Here is a 21,701-nt window from a genome sequence, read left to right as displayed (position 1 = left end):
GTGGCATAATTTTGGCTCACTGCAGTCTCATCCTCCTGGGCCCAAGTGATCCTTCCACTCAGCCTCCTGAGTACCTATGACTACGGACAGGCAGTACCACGTCCTACTAATTTTTTGATTATTTGTAGGTACAGGACCTCACTTTGTTGCCCAGGCTGGTCTCACATTTTGGCCCAGTGATCCTCCCACATTAATCTCCCAAAGTGTTGGGATTAAGGCATGAGCCACTGCACCTAGCTGGTATTCTTAAATTTAATAAGGCTTGGTATGATTGATAACAGAATACACTAGATATAGATAAGAATATTTTGTAGGCTGGGCACAGTGGCTCACATCTGTAATCCTAGCACTTTGGGAGGCCGAGGCTGGTGAATTGCCTGAGCTCAGGAGTTCGTGACCAGTCTGGAGAACATGGTGAAACCCTGTCTCTACTAAAAAAAAAAACAATAAAAAAAAAATAAATTAACTGGGTGTGGTGGTGTGTGCCTATAGTACCAGCTACTCGGGAGGCTGAGGTGGGAGAATTGCTAGAACCTGGGAGGCAGAGATTGCAATGAACCAAGATCATGCCACTGGACTCCAGCCTGGGTGATGGAGTAAGACTCTGTCTCTAAACAAACAAACAAACAAACAAACAAACAAACAAAATTTTGTATTCTCTTGCTTTTGACTGGAAAGTTGTACACATATCTGTTAAGCCTAGTTGGTCTGTAATGTGGTTTGGATGTCCACGTTCTCCAGACCTCATGCTGCGATGTAATCCTGTGTTGGATGTGGGACCTGATAGGGAGGTGTTTGGGTCATGGGGGCAAATTTTTCATGAATGGCTTGGGACCATCCTTCCCTTGGTAATCAAAAAGTTTACACTGAATTCAAATGAAAGCTAGTTCATTGAAAGAACCTAGGTTCTTCACCTCACACTTGCTCTGTCTCTTACCATGTGACATGTGCAGTTACTCTTTGCCTTCCACCATGATTGTAAGCTTCCTGAGGCTCTCACCAGAAGCAGTTGCTGACATACACTTCTTGTACAGTCTACCAAACTGAGCCAAATAAACCTTTCTTCTTTAAAAATTATCCTCTTGGCCGGGCTTGGTGGCTCACTCCTGTAATCCAAGCACTTTGGAGGCCAAGGCGAGTGGATCACTCACCTTCAAGACCAGCCTGACCAACATGGTGAAACCCCATCTTTATTAAAAAAAAAAAGAAAGAAAGAAAAAAAAATTATCACATATTCCTCTATGTGCAAAATCATACTGTCAATAATGTTGTCTAAGTTTTCTGTTTCCTTAATGATTTTTTTATGTGAACTTTCTATTATTGAAAATGAGGTCTTGATTTCTACAATTATTATGTTGCTATGTATTTCTTAACTTTTGTCAATATTTGTTTTACACATTTTGGAGCCCTAATGTACATACATATGCATATAGATAGACAAATATAACAGTTATAGGTTCTTGATAAATTCGCCCAGTTTAGTATTATGTAATATCATTTTTGTGTCATGCTAGTATTTGACTTAAAGCATGTTTAATGTAATTATGACTTTCTCACCCAATTGTGGTTACTATTTGCATAGAATATAGGTATTTTCCATTCTGATACTTTCAGCCTATGTGACTCAATGCTAATATGAGTTTTTTGTTTTGTTTTGTTTTGTTTTTGAGATGCAGTCTTGCTTGCTCTGTCACCGAGGCTGGCTCACTGCAACCTGTATCCTGGGTTCAAGCAATTCTCCTGCCTCAGTTTCCCAAGTAGCTGGGATTACAGGCTTGTACCACTACACCTGGCTAACTTTTGCATTTTAGTTTTTTTAGTAGAGATAGGATTTTACCACTTGGCTGGTCTCAGCCTCCCAAAGTGCTGGGATTTTAAGTGTGAGCCACTGTGCCATCCCTAAAATGAGTCTCTTGAAGGCAGCATATTGTAAGCTGTTTTTCTCAAGCCACTCAGGGATTTTCTTCTTTCATTCATTCATTTAGATAGAGTTATACTGTCAGTCAGGGTGGTTTGCAATGACGTGATCATGGCTCACTGCAGCCTTAAACTCCCAAACTCAGATGATCCTTTTATTTCAACCTCTCAAGTAGCTACAAGTAAGTACCATCATACCCAACTAGTTCTTTTTGTATTTTTTGTAGTGATAAGGTTTTGTCACGTTGCCCAGCCTTGCCTTAAACTTCTGGGATCAAGTCATAAGCCCCACTTGTCCTCCCAAAGTCATACAATTACATTTCTTTCTATTAAGTAGTTTAATTTACATTTAAAATGATTGTTTAAATAAATGAAGTTACTTTTACTAGTTTGTTATTGTTTTATATGCTTCCTGTAGATGATGTTTTCTCATTTTCTGTTTTAATGCCTAAATTTTTATTTAAAAATTTTTTTTATATATTCTGTAAATACTGTCCTTATAATCATCTTGAAAAAAAAGATTACATAAAATATCTTTGTTTAAAACCATATATTTTAATTTCATAATGACTTCAATTAAATACAAAAACTGCATGTTTATACTTTTCAGTTAGTCATATTAAAATACTTTATATTTATTAATATTAAATATATTACATCATTTTTTGTTTGAGACAGAGTTTCACTGTGTTGCCCAGGCTGGAGTGTAATGGTGTGATCATGGTTCACTGTAATTTCTGCCTCCCAGGTTCAAATGATTCTAGGGTTTCAGCCTCCCAAGTAGCTGGGATTAAAGGCACACACCATAATGGCCAGCTAATTTTTGTATTTTTGGTAGAGACAAGGTTTTGCCACATTGGCCAGGCTAGTCTCAAACTTCTGGCCTCAAGCAATTCACCTGCCTCAGCCTCCCAAAGTGCTGGGATTACAGGCATAAGCCACTATGCCTGGCCTAATTTTTTATATTCTATAGAAGAAGTTTAAGGGTTTTAGGCACCATCATTATTATAGTAAAGAATGTGTGTCTATATATTTACATTTAATAAAAAGCTTTATATTTATAAATGTTTAATGATGTCAATTATTTTATTTTTCATAATGGACTCATTTTAGCATTTTTAAAATATGCAGTGTCTTACTGTGTTGCTCAGGCTGATTTTCAACTCCTGCTTTGAAGTGATCTGACTGCCTAGGCCTCCTAAAGCTGTAGAATTACAGGCATGAGCCACTGTGCCTGACCATCATGTAACATTTTTTGTAGAAGTGTTCTAGTGGTGATATACATCTTCACCTTTTATCTTGGAAAGTCTTTATTTTTTTCTTGTTTTTAAAGTTAAATAATTTTGAAACAAGTATTATTGGTTAGAGTGTTTTTTATTACATCAAAATTTGGGAAGTTCTCATTTTTGTCTTCAAGAAAGTTCTGGATTACTTTTCTTTTTTTAAACATTTTTCTAAGGTTTCTTTTATGAATATTTTGATGTACTTGATGGTGTCCAATAAGTTTTACATTTCATGTTTAAATTGTCTAGCTTTGTGTTAGATATTATTTTAGGGTATGCCACCTCACACCAGTCAATTGTATTTTGATGTTTATAATTGTGTATGACAATATTTATCTCTGTACAATTTAAGACAGTCTGGAGTAAAGTCAAATATAAGTCAGCCAAATATCTACTGCCAATATAATTATCTGTTTGCCTCTATGAATATTATCCTTGTATTTTTTATAACTTGTATATTTGTGGTGTTGGTTTGTTGTGAATGGTTTAGTCTTGTCTAGGTGAGAAGTCAAAAAAATTCTCCTAATTTCACCACCTATTTGTGAATCTATATTTTTATTTGAGAGAAAAACTTTTGGATTTGAAGATAATTTAAAAAGTATCATAACTCTTGCTTTTCTAGGTATTATTTTTACCTGTCAAAAACACATAACAAAATTTACAATCAAGCATTTTTAAATATTCAATTTAGTCATCTTAATTATATTGATGTTATGCAACATATTCCTAAGATGTTTTTATCTTGCAAAGCTAAATCTCAGTACACATTAAACAGCTACCATTTTTTTCCATTTCATGGCAGTTTTCAAACACTATTCTGTTTTCTGATTCTAAGAGTGTAACTGCTTTATATATCTTATATAATCTTGTCTGTGGTTGGCTCATTTTATTTTGTACAATGTTATTGAGATTGATCTTTGTTATAATATTTTCTGCTTTTTGAAAACTGAGTGATATTTTAAAATATATTTATTGAATGATATGGTGACAGAAATTTGCATTGCTTTTACCTATTGGCTTTCACTAACAATGCTGCAATAATTATGAGTATAAAAATGACTATATGATCATATATTGGAAAGTTTAAATTACACTATATTCTATTTTATTAGTCTACTTCTGAACATTTGTACTCATACCAAGTAGTTTTAATTCTGTAGCTCTGTAATATGTTTTGAAATCAGGAACTGTTAGGCCTCCAACATTGTTCCTTTTTTTGAAGTTTGTTGGATACTTCATTGTCTCTTGAGATTTTATATACCTTTGGGGTTGCTGTTTCTATTTCTTCAAAAATGCAATGAGAATTTTGGAAAACATTAAATCTGTAGATTAAATTGAGCAGTATGGGTATCTTTATATTGGGGAACAGAAAGAGCTTTGTTGGGTAAATGTCACAGACTTTTCCTTCTCTGTGGCTTTTTGCATTGTGCAAACCTGGGGCACTGCACACACTCAATTATTAATTTTCCACAGATATATTTTGGTCAGTATGTTTTTGTTGTGTTTATATGTCTATGAAGGAATTAGAACCTGTGGTATTTTGCTATGCCATCTTGCTTATGTGGTTTGCATGATTTTATAGTTTAGATTGGTAAGGTATATTCATCTTAGTCTAACACGTAGTATTTCTTTCAGCTATGTGTTCTCATTTCACCCAAAACTGTTGGCTAGAGCAGAACATAAAAGGTTCTTTCCGAAAAGTGACACTGAGCAGATATGGAAAATGTGGACATAAGAATTTACAATTAAGAAAACGCTGTAAAAGTGTGGATGAGTTTAAGTCTCACCAACAAGGTTATAATGGACTTATCCAATGTTTCAAACAAAATATATTCAAACAAAATATTTCTATGTAATAAATATGTAAAAGTCATTCATAAATTTTCAAATTCAAATAGACACAAGATAAGTCATACTGAAAATAAACATTTCAAATGTAAAGAAGGAAAACCATTTTGCATGCTTTCACGCCTAACTAAACATAAAAAAGTTCATACCAGAGAGAATTTCTACAAATGTGAAGAATGTAGAAAAACCTTTAACTGGTCCAAAAACCTCTCTAAACACAAGAAAATTCATACTGGAGAAAAACCCTACAAATGTAAAGAATGTGGAAAAGCCTTTCACAAATCCTCAATCCTTACTAAACATAAGAGAATTCATACTAGGGAAAAACCCTATATATGTGCACGTTGTGGCAAAGCCTTTAAACAATCCTCATACCTTACAAGACATAACATAATTCATACTGAAGAGAAACCCTATAAATGTGAACAATGTGGCAAGGTCTTTAAGCAGTCCTCAACCCTTACTAAACATCAGATAATTTATACTGGAAAGGAACCATACAAATGTGAGGAATGTGGCAAAGCTTTTAACATGTCTTTACAACTTACTGAACGTAAGAAAGCTTATACTGGAGAGAAACCCTACAAATGTAAAGAATGTGGCAAAGCCTTTAACCAGTTTTCAACCCTTACTACACATAAGATAATTCATACTGGAGAGAAACCCTACAAATGTGAAGAATGTGGCAGAGCTTTTAACTTGTCTGCAAAGCTTACTGAACATAAGTTAATTCATACTGGAGAAAAGTCCTACATATGTAAAGAATGTGGAAAAGCCTTTCACTGGTCCTCAATCCTTAGTACACATAAGAAAATTCATACTGGAGAGAAACCCTACACATGTGAAGAATGTGGAAAAGCCTTTAACCAGTCCTTACACCTTAAGAGACATAAGATAACTCATATTAAAGAGAAACCCTACAAATGTGAACAATGTGGCAAGGTCTTTAAGAAGTCTTCAACCCTTACTGCACATAAGATAATTCATACTGGAGAGAAACCTTACAAATGTGAGGAATATTGGCAAGGGTCCTAACCAAGTCTCAAACCTTACTAAACATATGAAGATTCATACTAGAGAGAAACCCAACAAATGTGAAGAATGTGGCAAATCTTCTGACCAGTTCTCACAAGTTGCTATACATAAGATAGTTCATACTTGAATGAAACCCTACAAATGTGAACAATGTGGCAGATCTTTTAACCAGTTCTCACAACTTTACTACACATAAAATTCAAATTGAAGAGAAAACCTACAAATATGAAGAATGGGGCAAAGTTTTAATTAATCTTTTACACTACACATAAGAGAATTCATACTAGAGAGAAAACATACAAATGTAATGCATTTAGCAAAGCTCTTTAAATCCTCAAATCATAATAAATGTAAGAGAATTCATAGTGGAGAGAAAACCTACAAATATAAAGAATGTGGCAAATCTTTTACCAGTTCTCAAACCTTACTACAAATAAGAAAAAAACTGGAAAGAAACCCTATAAATGTAGAGAATGTGGGAAAGCTTTAAACCTATACTCAACCCTTACTACACATAAGAGAAGTCATACTGGAGAGAAAACCTACAAATGTGTCAAAGCTTTTAATAAAGTCTCAACACTTACTATACATAAGAGAATTTATACTGGAGCAAAACCTTGGAAGTTAGAAGAACATGGCAAAAGTTATTATCAATCCTTAAAACCTACACAGAAGAAAATTCATATAGGTGATAAACCCTACAAATGTGAAAAATTTGGTAGATCCTTTAACCAGTCTTCAACCCTGTGTACACGTAATATTCATACTGGAGAAAAACTCCACAAATATGAAGAATGTGGCAATGCTTTTATCCAATTCTCAAACCTTACTAAACATAAGAAAATGCCGTAAACTCTGCAAACCAGAAAGATGTGACAGTGATTTTAACAACACCTTCAAACTTTTATAAACATAAAAGAAATCATGCTGGTGAGAAATTCCAAAAATGTGAAGAATGTGACAAAGCTTTAAATGGTTGTCACACTAGATTGTAGATAAGATAGCCCATACTGGAGGAAACTCACAGAAGTGTGAAAAATATGGCAAAACTTTAATTCTTACACCTTGTTTCATAGGAAGGCATTTATAGTGCAGAAAAGTTGTACAAATAAAAAGAATGTGGAAAAACTATTAATATTTACTTGCATCTTAATATTAGAGAGTACTTAATAAAAGCATTATAAATGCAATTACTGTCAAAATCTCAGTGTAATTTTTAAAAATTGTACTTTAGATTTTGGGGTACATGTGCACATCATGCAAAATTGTTGCATAGGTACATTCTTGGCAAGGTGGTTTGCTGTCACTATCACCCCATCACCTATACCTGACATTTCTCCCCATGTTATCCCTCTCCCACCTTCCCTCCCAATATCCTTCCCATAGCACCCCCAAGGACCCCAGTGTGTAATGCTCCCATCTCTGTGTCCAAGTGTTTTCATTTTTCAACACACACCTATGAGTGAGAACATGCGGTGTTTTTCTGTTCTTGCGTCAGTTTGCCGAGAATGATGGCTTCCAGGTTCATCCATGTCCCTAAAAAGGACAGGAACTCATTGTTTTTTATGGCTGCATAGTATTCCATGGTGTATATGTGCCACATTTTCTTTGTCCAGTCTATCATTGATGGGCATTTGGGTTGTTTCCAGGTCTTTGCCATTGTAAACAGTGCCACAATGAACATATGCATGCTTGTGTCTTTATAATAGAATGATTTATAGTCCTTTGGGTATATACCCAGTAATGGGATTGCTTGGTCCAATGGAATTTCTATTTCTAGATCCTTGAGGAATTGCCACACTGTCTTCCACAATGGTTGAACTAATTTACACTCTCACCAACATTTCCCATTCTGTTGGTTGCTGGTTCGCTCTAATGATTGTTTCTTTTGCTATACAGAAGCTCTGGAGTTTAATTAGATCCCATCTGTCTATTTTGGCTTTTGTTGCCATTGCTTTTGGTGTTTTGGTCATGAAGTCCTTGCCTATGCCTATGTCCTGAATGGTTTTGCTGGTTTTCTTTTAGAGTTTTTATGGTGTTAAGTCTTATGTTTAAGTCCTTAATCCATCTGGAGTTAATTTTAATGTAAGGTGTCAGGAAGGGGTCCAGTTTCTGCTTTCTGCACATTGCTCACCAATTTTCCCAACACTATTTATTAAACAGGGGATCCTTTCCCCATTGCTTGTTTTTGTCAGGCTTGTCAAAGATCAAATGGTTGAAGATGTTTGGTGTTGCTCCAGAGGCCTCTGTTCTGTTCCATTGGTCTATGTCTGTGTTTTGATACCAGTACCATGCTGTATTGATTACTGTTGCCGTGTAGTATAGCCTGAAGTCTGGCAGTGTGATCTTAGAATTTTGACTACCCACCTGAATAGACTTTTAAAATAGGCTTTTATTTGCTTTTTTAAATCTAAGTAAACAAAGATATCATCTGCAAGAATAACTACTTTTGGGTTTTATTCATTACAAATATTAACATTTTTTATCTGGCTTAAGTTATTTCTACTTTATGTACCATTTTGTACATTCACACACACACATATAATGTATCCATTATTCAAATTTTGTTTTTATTAAAAATCAATGTTAAAATAATTTTCTGTTAGAAGGGTTTTTGTGGTACTCAAGCATGTTATCTCTGGAGACAAAGTTGTCTGTGTTTTAATATTTGCTCTGCTTTGTGAGCAAGTGGTTTCTTTCGGTGGTTCTGTTTCTTACACTGTAAAATGAGAATATCTGTCAAGTTACTGTGAGAATTAAATTTATTAATGCATAAATTGTGTTACAGTTAGTGCTCAGTACAAACTAGCTATTATTAATGGAATATATATATGCAGGATTAAATTATACATGCTTTAATACAAAAATAATTTCATGAGTTTTTAAACCAATAGATGAATATATATTTAAATTATTTTTAATACACAATGGAATACTATTCAGTCTTAGAGTATATCCCATCATTTGAAACACTATAGATAAATGTTGAAGACACTATGCTAGTTGGAATATACCTGATGCAGAAAGACAAATACTGCATAATATAACTGATATGAAGAATCTAATAAAGTTTAACTCAAAAAAGTAGAAAGTGGTAAAATAGTTAACAGAGGTTGGGTGCATTAGGAAGGAAATAGGGAGTTTTTTTTTTTTATCAAAGGTGCAAAGTTCCAAATAGGGTAAATAGGTTTTGAGATCTGTTGCACAGCAGGGTGACTATAGTGAACAATCATGCATTGTATGTTTCAAAATAACTAAATTTCAAATATCTCACCACAAAAAAATAGGTAAGCAATAGTTAGTCTATATTCTATACATATACTAAAACATCACATTGTACCCCATAAATATATACAACTCTGATTTGCCAAAAATATACTACTAATACTTATTTTTAAAAGAGAGAAACAGCCAGGTGCGGTTGCTCTCTCACATTGCCTCACTTTGGGAGGCTGAGGCAGGCAAATCACTTGAGGTCAGGAGTTTGAGACCAGCTTGACCAACATGGCAAAGCCCTATCTCTAAAAAATTAGCTGGGTGTGGTGGTATGCCCCTGACATCCCAGCTACTCAGAAGGCTGAAGCACAGGAATCACTTGAACCCAGGAAGTAGAGGCTGCAATAAGCCAAGATTACACCAGTGCACTCCAGCCTGGGTGACAGAATGAGACTCCATCTCAATAAATAAACTTAAGAAAAATTGGGCCAGAGACAAAAGTGTTTATTCATCTTAAAATTTCAGGAAACATATACCTACATATTTTTATTTCAAATGGCTTGCTCCTTTTGTGACATAGGCAAGTAAACTTACTTAATATGAATAGTCTGAATTTAACACTCAGAAATAAAATATCTTGATTTTTAATATCATAATACATTTTAAGAAGCAGACTCTAAGGCAACTGTTTAGGATAAAAGTCTAAATGTCTAATTAAATACTTTCACTTGTTAAACATTATTTGAATGTATATTTTTAAGCTACACTTAAATGCATCAAATGAACATAATTATTTGGCAATAAGAAATTTATTAAACAAGTAGATGAGAAAACAATTTTCCCTTCTCTAATTTTAAAACGGATAAACATTCAACATTTAACTGCTTACTCATCTAGTTAGTGTTACTGGAGTGCTATAAGAGCAGTACTCAATGAGAACTCTTTCCATATTTCTACACACGCAATATGTGACTACGTGGAATTTGCCAAGGATAGTATTAAAAACATTCAACTACTGTAACAGCCCCAGACTAATTAGAATGAACACAGGCAACAAACTACTGCTGGTGGCCACCTTGTTTTCAGGTGTAACAAAGATCATGATCTAACAGAATCAAATAAGATCTAATAAATTTGTGTATACTCGCTATGTGCTGGGCACTCCTGTCACCTTTAGTGGTATTCATTGCTTTAATTTTTTATATTTTAATATTAAAAGCTAGTATAAGCCAATTACTGTATAAAAAATTTGTAGTCTGCATGCATATCATGAGCCGCTGAGTGGTCTACATTTTCTGAAAGTTTCAAAAACACTATTAGAATACTGGAAATATATCTATGTTCATAGAAAGGTCATTTCTAGAAATTAGAAATGTCATGCTCACTCTACTTCCTGCCTTCCTGTTTCACACATAGTGGCACAAGGAAGGCCAGAAGTGCTACAGCTTGATTGCAAACACACCAGTGCACTTCTAGGGAGAATGTGTGTGTGCGCATATTAACTTAAAATGTATGGCATGTTTTGTTGAAGTTCATACTCTCCTGTATGGCAAATAATAAAGACAAATCAGAATACCCTCTGGCCCATTATTTTTTCACCAGAATAGGTTGATGGAATGGTTGCAGCACACTATGTGCTGCACACTATTTCATTATTTTTGGGCTATGACCACATGGCTTTTTTGCTTTTAAGAAAGGTATTTTCCTAATTCAGAAACATGATTTTTACAGCTTCACATTTTCAAAAATGGTTTGTTTAAAATGATTAAACAACTTACCATTTTTCCTCACAAGAATAACAAATTAACTCTATAGTGTAGAGTTAATAAATGAAAAATTAAGGCCGGGTGCGGTGGCTCAAGCCTGTAATCCCAGCACTTTGGGAGGCCGAGGCGGGTGGATCACGAGGTCAAGAGATCGAGACCATCCTGGTCAACATTGTGAAACCTCGTCTCTACTAATACAAAAAAATTAGCTGGGCATGGTGGCGCGTGCCTGTAATCCCAGCTATTCAGGAGGCTGAGGCAGGAGAATTGCCTGAACCCAGGAGGCGGAGGTTGCAGTGAGCCGAGATCGCGCCATTGCACTCCAGCCTGGGTAACGAGAGCGAAACTCTGTCTCAAAAAAATAAAAATAAAAATAAAAAAATAAATGAAAAATTAAAATGTAGTCATTTGTTTTTGCTGCACAGTTGGGGATAAAACACCTCTTGGGTTATAAGCCAAGTTCTTTCAGAGATGTTAACTTATGGAATGTGGGGAGACCTGGTATAAAAATAATCACTTTCACTAGTAGTTTTAACTATTAACCAAGAATTGGAGAAATTTAACATTATACCACAAAACATTTTATTTTTATTTTAGATTCAGAGGGTGTATGTGTAGGTTTGTAATATAAGCAGACTGCAAGATTTTGAGGTTTGGGAATTTAAGCATTCCATTGCCCAAGTAGTGTACATCATACCTGATAAGTAGTTTTTAAACGTTTGTCTCCCTTTTTTCTTCTGTTTAGAATTCCCAGTGTTTTATTTCCATGTTCACCCAATGTTTAGCAACCACATGTGAAAACGTGGTACTGGTTTTTCTATTCTGTTAATTTGCTTACAATACAGGCCTTCTGCTGCATCCATGTTGCTGCAAAGGACATTACTTTTTTCTTTTCTGGCTGCACAGTATTGCATGGTGTGTAAGTACATTATTTATTATGTCCAATCTAAGATTCATGCGTACATGGTTGGTTATTGTGAATAATGCTGCAACGAACATGTGAGTGCAGGTGTCTTTTTGGTAAAATAATTTCCTGTGGGCATATGCCCAGTAATAGGGCTAATGGGTCAAATGGAAATTCTATTTTTAGTTAAACAATCTACAAATTGTGTTCCACAGGGGCTGAATTTGTTTGGATTTCCACCAACAGTGTATAATGATTCCCTTTTCTCCACAACTTCAACATATGTTATTAAACAGTCAATTTAACTGGTTTGAGATGGTATCACAATGTCATTTTGATTTTCCTCTCTTGAGGATCAGGGATGTTGATAAACATTTTTGTATGTTTATTAGCAGCTTTTATGTCTTCCTTTGAGAAGTGTCTATATCATTTGTCTTTTTTGGTACATTATAGATTCTGTATATTAATCTTTTTTGTATGCAGTTTGCACATCTTTTTCCATACTGTAGGTTGTCTGTTTACTTTGCCAATAGTTTCTTTTGCTGTGCAGCTCTTTAGGTGTCAATTTTCATTTCTGTTTACATTCACTTTTCAGGTGTTAGTCCATTTTTTTCCTGAGGCCAGTGTCTAGGAGAGTACTTTCTAGGTGTGCATCTACATTTTTTTATAGCATAAAGTTTCACGGTTAAGTCTTTTCAAAAAAATTTTAAGCTCCAGGATATATGTACAGGACATACAGGTTTGTTACACAGAAAATGGTTTACCGCACCTATCAACCCATCACCTAGGTAATAAGCCCCAAATGCATTAGCTATTTGTCCTGATACTCTCCCTACCCTGAAACAGGTTTTGGTGTGTGTTGTTTCCCGGTTGTCTTTAATCTATCTTGAGGTATGTATAATTTTTCTTCCCAGGTTCAAGTGATTCTCCTGTGTCAGCCTCTCAAGTAGTTGGAACTACAGGTACATGCCTCCACACCTGGCTATTTTTTTTTTTTTTTTTTTAAGTAGAGACGGGTGTGATTTCACCATGTTGGCCAGAAAGGCCTCTATCTCTTGACCTTGTGATCCGCCCACCTTGGCCTCCCAAAGTGCTGGGATTACAGGGGTGAGCCACCGCACCTGGCCAATATATTTTTTATGTGGTGAGAGGAAGGGGTTCGATTTTCATCTTGTGCATATAACTAACCAGTTTTCCCAGTATCTTTATTGAATAGAGTTTATTTCCCTTTTATTTGTTGACTTTGTCAAAAAATAAGTTCATTGTAGAAGTGTAGCTTTATTTGAAGGCTCTCTTTTCTGTTCCATTGGTCTGTGTGTGTATATGTGTACCAGAACCATGTTATATTAGTTACTGTAGGTTGTAGCACAACTTCAAGTCAGGTAATGTGAGCGTTTCCAGGTTATTCTTTTTGTTTAAAGTTGCCTTTGCTACTTTTCCACATAAATCTTAAAATAGTTTTCTCCTATTTACAATTGCATTAATAGTTGATAAAAATAGCATTTATTCTGTAGGTTGCTTTAGGCAGCATGGACATTTTAGATATATGGATTCTCGAAATCCATGAGCATGGAATGCTTTTCCACTTATGTGTTGTTTCTGATTTCCTTCACAGTGCTTTGGAGTTCTTTTTATAAAGAGAGTTTACCTCCTTATTTCTGGAAGTATTTTTGTTTGTGGCTATTTTAAGTAGAAATGTGCTGCAAATTTGTGAATGTTTATTTTGTGTCCTTTGAATTTGCTGAAGTCACTTTTCAGACGTAGGAGTCTTTTAGTGAAATCTTTTGAAAGATATTTTTTTCTTGAAGACTTGTGAAATGTGTTGGTGAAATCTCCCAGGTAGACAATTATATCATTAGTAGAGATAATTTGACTTTCTCTTTTTGCATCTGGATGCCTTTTGTCTTGTTGAATTGCTCTGGCTAGAACTTCCAGAACTATGTTGATTATGAGTGTTTAGAGTGGATTTTGTTTTCTTTGAGATGTAGCTTTGCTCTTGTTGCTCAGGCTGGAATGCAATGGTGCTATCTTGGCTCACTGCAACCTCTGCCTCCCAGGTTCAAGCAATTCTCCTGCCTTGGCTGCCCAAGTAGCCGGGATAACAGGTGTGTGCCACCACAACCAGCTAATTTTTTTGGTATTTTTAGTAGAGACAGGGTTTTGCTATGTTGGTCAGGTTGGTCTCAAACTCCTGGCCTCAAATGATCCACCCATCTTGGCCTCCTAAAGTCCTGGAACTACAGTCCTAGAGTGGATAATCTTGTCTAATTTCTATTCTTGTAAAGAATACATCCAGCTTTTGCCTGTTCAGTATGACATTGGCTAAGGATTTGCCCATAAATGGCTCTTATTATTGTGAGCTATATTTCTTCAATGCCTAGTTTCTTGAGAATATTTTTATGAACATTAAATTTTCTTGAATGCTTTTTCTGCATCTTGTGATAATCATGTGATTTAATGCTTTTAATTATCTTTACATTGTGAATCACACTTAATAAATTCTATATGACATCCTTGTATTTATGAAATAAAGCTCACATAATTGTGCCAAAATAACTTTTTGATTTGCTTATGAACTCAGCTTCCTAGTATTTTGTGGAAGATTTTTGTTTCAATGTCTACCAGGAATACTGGACTGTAGGTATTTTTCTTGTGTCTTAAGTAGTGTATCCAGGAGTTTATTTTCTCTCAACTTTGGTTTGCATGTATAATAGAAAATCACATCTAATCCCACATAAATACAAAATATCATCATAGTAGTCTCTGAGAATGTTTTGTATTAATGTGGGATTAGTTGTAATTTCATAACACTAACATTTAAATAGATGCAAAATTGATGAGGAACAGTGGATCAGGCCTGTAATTCCAGTACTTTTGGAGGCCAACACAGGCTGATCACTTGAGGTCAGGAGTTCGAGACCAGCCTGGAAAACATGGTGAAACCCCATCTCTAAAAAGTACAAAAATTAGCCTGGCTGGTGGCAGATACCTGTAATTCCAGCTACTTTGGATGGTGAGGCAGGAGAATCACTTGAACCCAGGAGGCCGAGGTTGTAGTGAGCTGAGATCACACCACTGCACTCCAGCATAGGCAACAGAGTGACACTCTGTCTCAAAAAAAAGCAGATGCAGAATAAATGTTTGACAAAATTTAACATAACCTCATGATAAATCTCTGAACAAAACAGGTATAGGACAAATGCACTTCAAGCCAATATACACCACATACAGCAAAAAAAGGCATGGCTAACATATTAAGCTAGGAAATACTTTAAGCTTTTACTTAAGTTTGTATTATTAAACATAGTACTAAATATCCATAATATGAAATGAAGATAGAAAATTTAGAGAATAAAACCAAAGGCATCCAGCTTGGAAAAAATGTTAGATTATCCCTGTTTGCAGAAGACATACTCTTAGGTATGGAAAAGCCTAAGATCTCACTAAGACTTCTAGAACTAACAGGTTTATTAAACTTGCAGAATATAAAATCAACACATGAGAATCAGTGGCATTTCGATACAGTAATAATTAACTATCTGAAAATGAAATAAAAAGCAATCCTGGCCAGGCACGGTGGTTCACACCTGTAATCCCAGAACTTTGAAAGCCTGAGGCAGGTGGGTCACAAGGTCAGGAGATGAAGACCAGCCTGGGCAACATGGTGAAACTGTCTCTCTACTAAAAATACAAAAATTAGCTGGGTGTGGTGGCACATGCCTGTAATCCCAGCTACTTGGGAGGCTGAGGCAGGAGAATCACTTGAACCCAGGAGGCAAAGTTGCAGTGAGTCAAGATCATGCCACTGGACTCTAGCCTGGTGACAGACTGAGACTCCGTGTAAAAAAAAAAAAAGAAAAAGAAAAAAGCAATCTCATCTACAATAATAACTATACTTTGCAATAAAGTTAACCAAAAAGTTAAAACACATTACACTATAAAGAACCTTAAATTAAGAAATTAAATATACAAATAAAAAAATTGTACACTCATTCATGAATTGGCATTAATATTGTTAAATATCTGTATTACACAAAATAATCTACAGATATAACACAACCTTTATCAAAATACCAGTGACATACTTAAAATTTTAAAAATATATATCTAAAATGTATATAGTACCCCATAAAAGATCCTGTATGGACAAAGCAGTCAAGCAGTGGGTAAAAAAAAAAGCTGAAGTTATTACCCTACCTGATTTGAAATACACTACAAAGCTACAGTAACCAAAACATTATGATAATTGCATAAAAACAGACACATATGCCAATAGAGTAGTAAAGAGAAAACAGATATCCATGTATTTACAGTTAACTCATTTTAAATATAGGTGATACTTTCTTAGGGAAAGGACAGTATCTTCAGTAAATGGTGTTGAGAAAATTATAGCCACAAGCACAGCAATGAAATGAGAACCTCCTCATTTCACACCGTATCTAAAAATCCACTAGGAATAGTTTCGATACTTAAATGTAAGAGTAGAATCTCTGAAACTACTATTTAAAATATAAAGGCCCCATAACATCAGTCTAGGCAGTAACTTTTGATTTAACCTCAACATCCCAGGGAATCAAAGGAAAACTAAATGTCATATTACTTCAAATTATTAATAAAAACTGCTGCAAAAAATCTGATACAACAGGACAAGAAAACTAAAAAATGGGACAAATTATTTTCAAACCATACATGTGATAAGACGTTCATATAAAGAAAAGAGAAAGAAACTTGGCCAGGAGTGGTGGCTCATGCTGTAATCCCAGCACTTTGGGAGGCCAAGAGTTCAAGACCAGCCTGGCCAACATGGTGAAACCCCTCTACTGAAAATACAAAAATTAGCCGGGCATGGTTGCAATGCCTGTAATTCCAGGTACTTGGGAGGCTGAGGGAGAATTGCTTGAATCCAGGAGGCAGAGGCTGCAGTGAGCCAAGATCACACCACTGCACTCCAGTCTGGACAAGAGAGTGAGACTGTCTCAAAATGTGCATGTGTAACTCAAATGACATTACAATAAAAAAACAACTATTAAAAATGAGTAAAAGGTTTATTTTATTTTTGAGATGGAGTCTTGCTCTGTTACCCAGGCTAGAGTGCAGTGGTGCAATATCAGCTCACTGTAACAGTGAGAAAGCTGTAGCCATAACAGAAAAAAAAGGGCTGTGATTGTTGGAATATATATAAAAAGAGAAACAAAACTGAAAATAATTAGAAAATAAAATAACCAGATTCCTCTTTAAATTCAGCAGGACTGAGCTTTGCCATCTGGAAATAATGTACTCTCCAGATGAAGAATCAATGTTACTGTTTTACCACTGATATATTTCATTTCTGACTTGAAGTTACAAACTAACCTGAGGAAGAACAGTTATGTCTTACAATGGAACATCTGTTACATAGCAAGCACTGTCATGTTTGTCTGCTATGTTTAAATATAAAAGTAACCGCATGACTTATGATGCCTCCCTAGTACTTACCTGACTCAACAAACTGGTGCAATAAATAAATTGAATTATGTCAATTATGAAAAGTGAAATAAACAATAACTTTTAAAAAGTAGGGTTACATAGGGTTCTCCAATTAAAAACACGAGAGAATGTTTTAACCAAATAAAACTTAATACACTAATAGTAAAATTACATCTAAAAATTACTTTTTGTACACTACTAAATTTTATAAAAATCACTGTTATAATCCCTGACCAACTCACATAACACTTCATAAACTGTTTAAAAGAAATTGTAGCCGGGTGCGGTGGCTCACACCTGTAATCCCAGCACTTTGGGAGGCCGAGGCGGGTGGGTCACGAGGTCAAGAGATCAAGACCATCCTGGTCAACATGGTGAAACCCCGTCTCTACTAAAAATACAAAAAAAATTAGCTGGGCATGGTGGCACGTGCCTGTAATCCCAGCTACTCAGGAGGCTGAGGCAGGAGAATTGCCTGAACGCAGGAGGTGGAGGTTGCGTTGAGCCGCGATCGTGCCATTGCACTCCAGCCTGGGTAACAAGAGCGAAACTCTGTTTCAAAAGAATAAATAAATGAAAGAAATTCCAAGAATAAAGAAATACATGGCTATACCAAGAGTACCAGGCAAGTAAAAATGGAATATTTGCATGGGGAGATTCTGAACATAATATTTTACACTAATGAATTCAATACAAAGCAGACAGTATAGATTTGTTTTTAGCATTTGAGGTTTTTTGTTTTCTAGTAAATTAGTCACCTTATTTAAATTTTTTTTTGTTCTAATATTGTTCTTTTCTTCTGAAAATAGGTACAGATACACAAGTACACTTTACAATTTTACTACAGCTAAGGGTTATCTTTCAAGCAATATATATGTATATTTACCTCTCTGTAAATCAAAACTAAAAGTCCTTATATATTTGCAGGCAGAGAGGCCACATGTTAAAAGAAAAATAAATAACAATTGTTTTTAAGTATTCAGGACTCAGAAATGTATTTTATACTTTTATAATTTTTATTATGACCCTAAAGATAATCCTGTAGGCAGTAACAATTTATACATTTAAAAATGACTAAAAGTATAACAGTTCGTAATACAAAGGATAAATGCTAGTAATGGATATTTCATTTACCCTGATGTAATTATTGCATATTATTGCATATTGCCTGTATCAAAACATGCCATATATGGCATAATGTAAAAACACACTATGTACTTATGAAAAATAAGAATATATTTAAACAAAAAAATAAAAAAGGTAAAACCTATGAGAATAATATTCTTTAACTTATTTGCAGTTTAAAGCCACTGGCAGAAAAGATTATTAAAGATGTTAGTCCACTATGTAACCAAATAGTATATTGCTATCATCACCTTTTATCTACACCATTAAGGTGGGATAGGTGAACGTTTGTGGCATAATTCTTCATTGAATGCACAATAGTCTTAAAGTTAAAATATGTTTAAAAATCAAAGTTCATACATAATCTAAAATTCTGCAATGTACTGCATTTATTATAGAAAAGTAAAATTAGCAAAATGATATACTAATTAATTTATAAAAATTAAGAATTTTTTCACTATTAATGCAGAATATTACTCTGAACACCTACCTCATGCATCACTCAATATTATCAGTTAACCACAAGAGTAGATTTCATCATGCGTCTTTCATTTTAATGTTCTTACTCTTCCACAGAAAAGGTAATAAATAATGCCCACCTAAAAAAAAAACTCTCATATCTTTGATATAGCAACAGTTGACCACATTCTTTCACATGTGAATAGAAATGAAAACACAAATTTGAGGGTTGAATTACATCATTATTCACTTTTCAAAAAACCTGTAATTTCTTTGAAATAAAAGTGTACTTTGAATGTAAATACACCTCTGCAAAAAAATTTTTCACTTCTATTAATCTACCAACTTTCATTTTGGATAATTTTCTGTACTCAGCACTCTAACTTTGTGTAATTTCTGAAGTGTCAGTATCTTAGATATCTGTACTGTGAATTCTCCGATATTTACATAAACTGAATTTTGCATCTTTTTTTCATATTTATTGTATTTGCAAAAAAAAAAAAAAATTCATATAATCCCTCTAGTGTTTTCTAAGCTGTAGTTCTTGAAAAAAAAATTTTCAAAATTCATTACAGTCATAGGATTTTTCTCAAATATAAATTTCCTGGTACTGAACAAAGTTTGAACCGCTGCTTTAGGGTGTTTCTCTAGTACACAATGTGTACAATAAGATCTGTGATACAAGTAAAGGTACTACAAACCTCTATTTTTAATGTTTCTCTTCAAAATAAATAGTCTGCTTCACTTTACAGGCTTGTATTTTCTGAAAGATCTTTTATCAGTAATTGCATTGATAATGCTTTTATTAAGTACCAACTCTGATGTTAAGATGTGAGCAATATTAATGACTTTTCCACATTCTTTGTATTTATACAATTTTTCTCAAGTTTAAATACTTTCCTGTGCAATAAGCTAAGAGAATTAAATGTTTGCCACATTCATCACACTTCTAGTAGTCTTCTCCAGTATGAATTATCTTACCTACAATCAAGTGTGACAACCACTTAAAGGCTTTGTCACAGTCTTTACATTTCTAGGATTTCTCAACAGTATGATTTCTTTTATGTCTAGAAAAGTTTGAGGTGTTGTCAAAAGCACTGTCACGTCTTTTAGGTTTGTAGTGTTTCTCTCCAGTATGAATTTTCTTATGACGAGTAAGGTTTGAGGATCTGTTAAAAGCTTTGCCACATTCTTCACATTTGTAGGGTCTTTCTCCAGTATGAATTCTCTTATGTTTAGTAAGAGTTGAGGACCAGTTAAAAGCTGTGCCACAGTCATCACATTTGTAGGGTTTCTCTCCAGTATGTACTCTCTTATGTTCAGTAAGGGTTGAGAATGCCCTAAAGGCACTGCCACATTCTTCACATTTGTAAGGTTTTGCTCCAGTATGAATTATCTTATGTTTAGTAAGGGTTGAGAATACACTAAAGGCTTTGCCACATTCGTCACATTTGTATGGTTTCTCCTGAGTATAAATCCTCTTATGTTTAGTAAGAGTTGTGGACCGTTTAAAGGCTTTACCACATTCTTCACATTTGTATGGTTTCTCTCCAGTATGAACTATCTTATGTCTAGTAAGTGTTGAAGACTGGTTAAAAGCTTTGCCACATTCTTCACATTTGTATGGTTTCTCTCCAGTATGAATTCTTTTATGTTTTGTAAGAGTTGAGGACCAGTTAAAGGCTTTACCACATTCATTGCATTTGTAGGGTTTCTCTCCAGTATGAATAATCTTATGTTTCGTAAGGGTTGAGAACAGACTAAAGTCTTTGCCACATTCATCACATTTGTAGGGTTTCGTTTCTGTATGAATTATCTTATGTTTAGTAAGGACTGAAAATACACTAAAGACTTTATCACATTCTTCACATTTGTAAGGTTTCTCTTCAGTATGAATTTTTTTATGTTTAGTAAGAGTTAAGAACCGGTTAAAAGCTCTGCCACATTCTTCACATTTGTAGGGATTCACTTCAGTATGAATTATCTTATGTTTAATAAGATTTGAGGACTGGTTAAAGGTTTTGTCACTGGTCTTACATTTATAGAAATTCACTCTAGTAGCAATTTTTTTATGCTGAATTAGTTGTGAAGGTATGCGACATGATTTGCCACATTCTTTACAACATTTGAAAGGTTTCTTTCCAGTATGTCTTCTCTTACGTCTACTTGAATTTGGGAATTTATGAAAGAATTTCACGTACTTATCACATTGAAATATTTTGCTCTGGGAAGTTGTCAAACTTTGGTTAAGTCCATTATTACCTCTTTTGTGCACCTTATGCTCATCCACATTTTTGTAGCCTTTTCTTAATTGTAAATTCTCATGTCCACATTTTCCATAACTTCTCAGTATTACTTTTTGTAAGGACTCTTTTATGCTCTGCTTTGGCCAAAGGTCTTGAGAACACACAACTGAAAGAAACAAAAATTACAATTACTCCACTTACTAGACTCAGATGAATAATCTTTACAAATCTAACCTATAAAAATATACAAACTACATGAGCAAGATGGCATAGCAAAATACCACAGTCCCTAATTCCTTCACAGACATATCAATGTAATAAAAACATTGACAAAGATACATTTGTGGAAAATTTATAAGTGAGTTAAGTGTATGTGGTGCTCCAGGTGAACACAATGCAAAAGGCCACATAGAAGGAAAAGAGCTACATAGAAGGG

At 34.5% G+C, this 21,701-nt stretch overlaps 2 protein-coding genes across 2 annotated transcripts in view; one reads left to right on the top strand and one right to left on the bottom strand.

Moving 5' to 3' along the window:
* Window positions 1-6,469, top strand: part of LOC105714960 (zinc finger protein 138-like) — a 47,569-nt gene extending 41,100 nt beyond the window's left edge. The window contains 2 exon segments of the mRNA XM_012449137.3: window positions 4,836-5,032; window positions 5,034-6,469. Coding sequence (XP_012304560.2) covers window positions 4,836-5,032; window positions 5,034-6,083 — 1,247 coding nt within the window. The 3' untranslated portion in view covers window positions 6,084-6,469.
* The window catches only part of LOC105714959 (zinc finger protein 273), a 44,827-nt gene continuing 25,106 nt past the window's right edge, over window positions 1,981-21,701 (bottom strand). Inside the window, exon 3 of the mRNA XM_012449135.3 lies at window positions 1,981-21,431. Coding sequence (XP_012304558.2) covers window positions 20,053-21,431 — 1,379 coding nt within the window. The 3' untranslated portion in view covers window positions 1,981-20,052. The remainder of the gene's footprint in view (window positions 21,432-21,701) is intronic.

The sequence above is a fragment of the Aotus nancymaae genome, unplaced genomic scaffold, assembly GCF_030222135.1.
Source record: "Aotus nancymaae isolate 86718 unplaced genomic scaffold, 86718_ANA_hifiasm-v0.15.2.pri h1tg000012l, whole genome shotgun sequence".
Taxonomy (NCBI): domain Eukaryota; kingdom Metazoa; phylum Chordata; class Mammalia; order Primates; family Aotidae; genus Aotus; species Aotus nancymaae.
The sequence above is the reverse complement of the archived record's forward strand: the minus strand, read 5'-3'. Positions and strand labels throughout refer to the sequence as shown.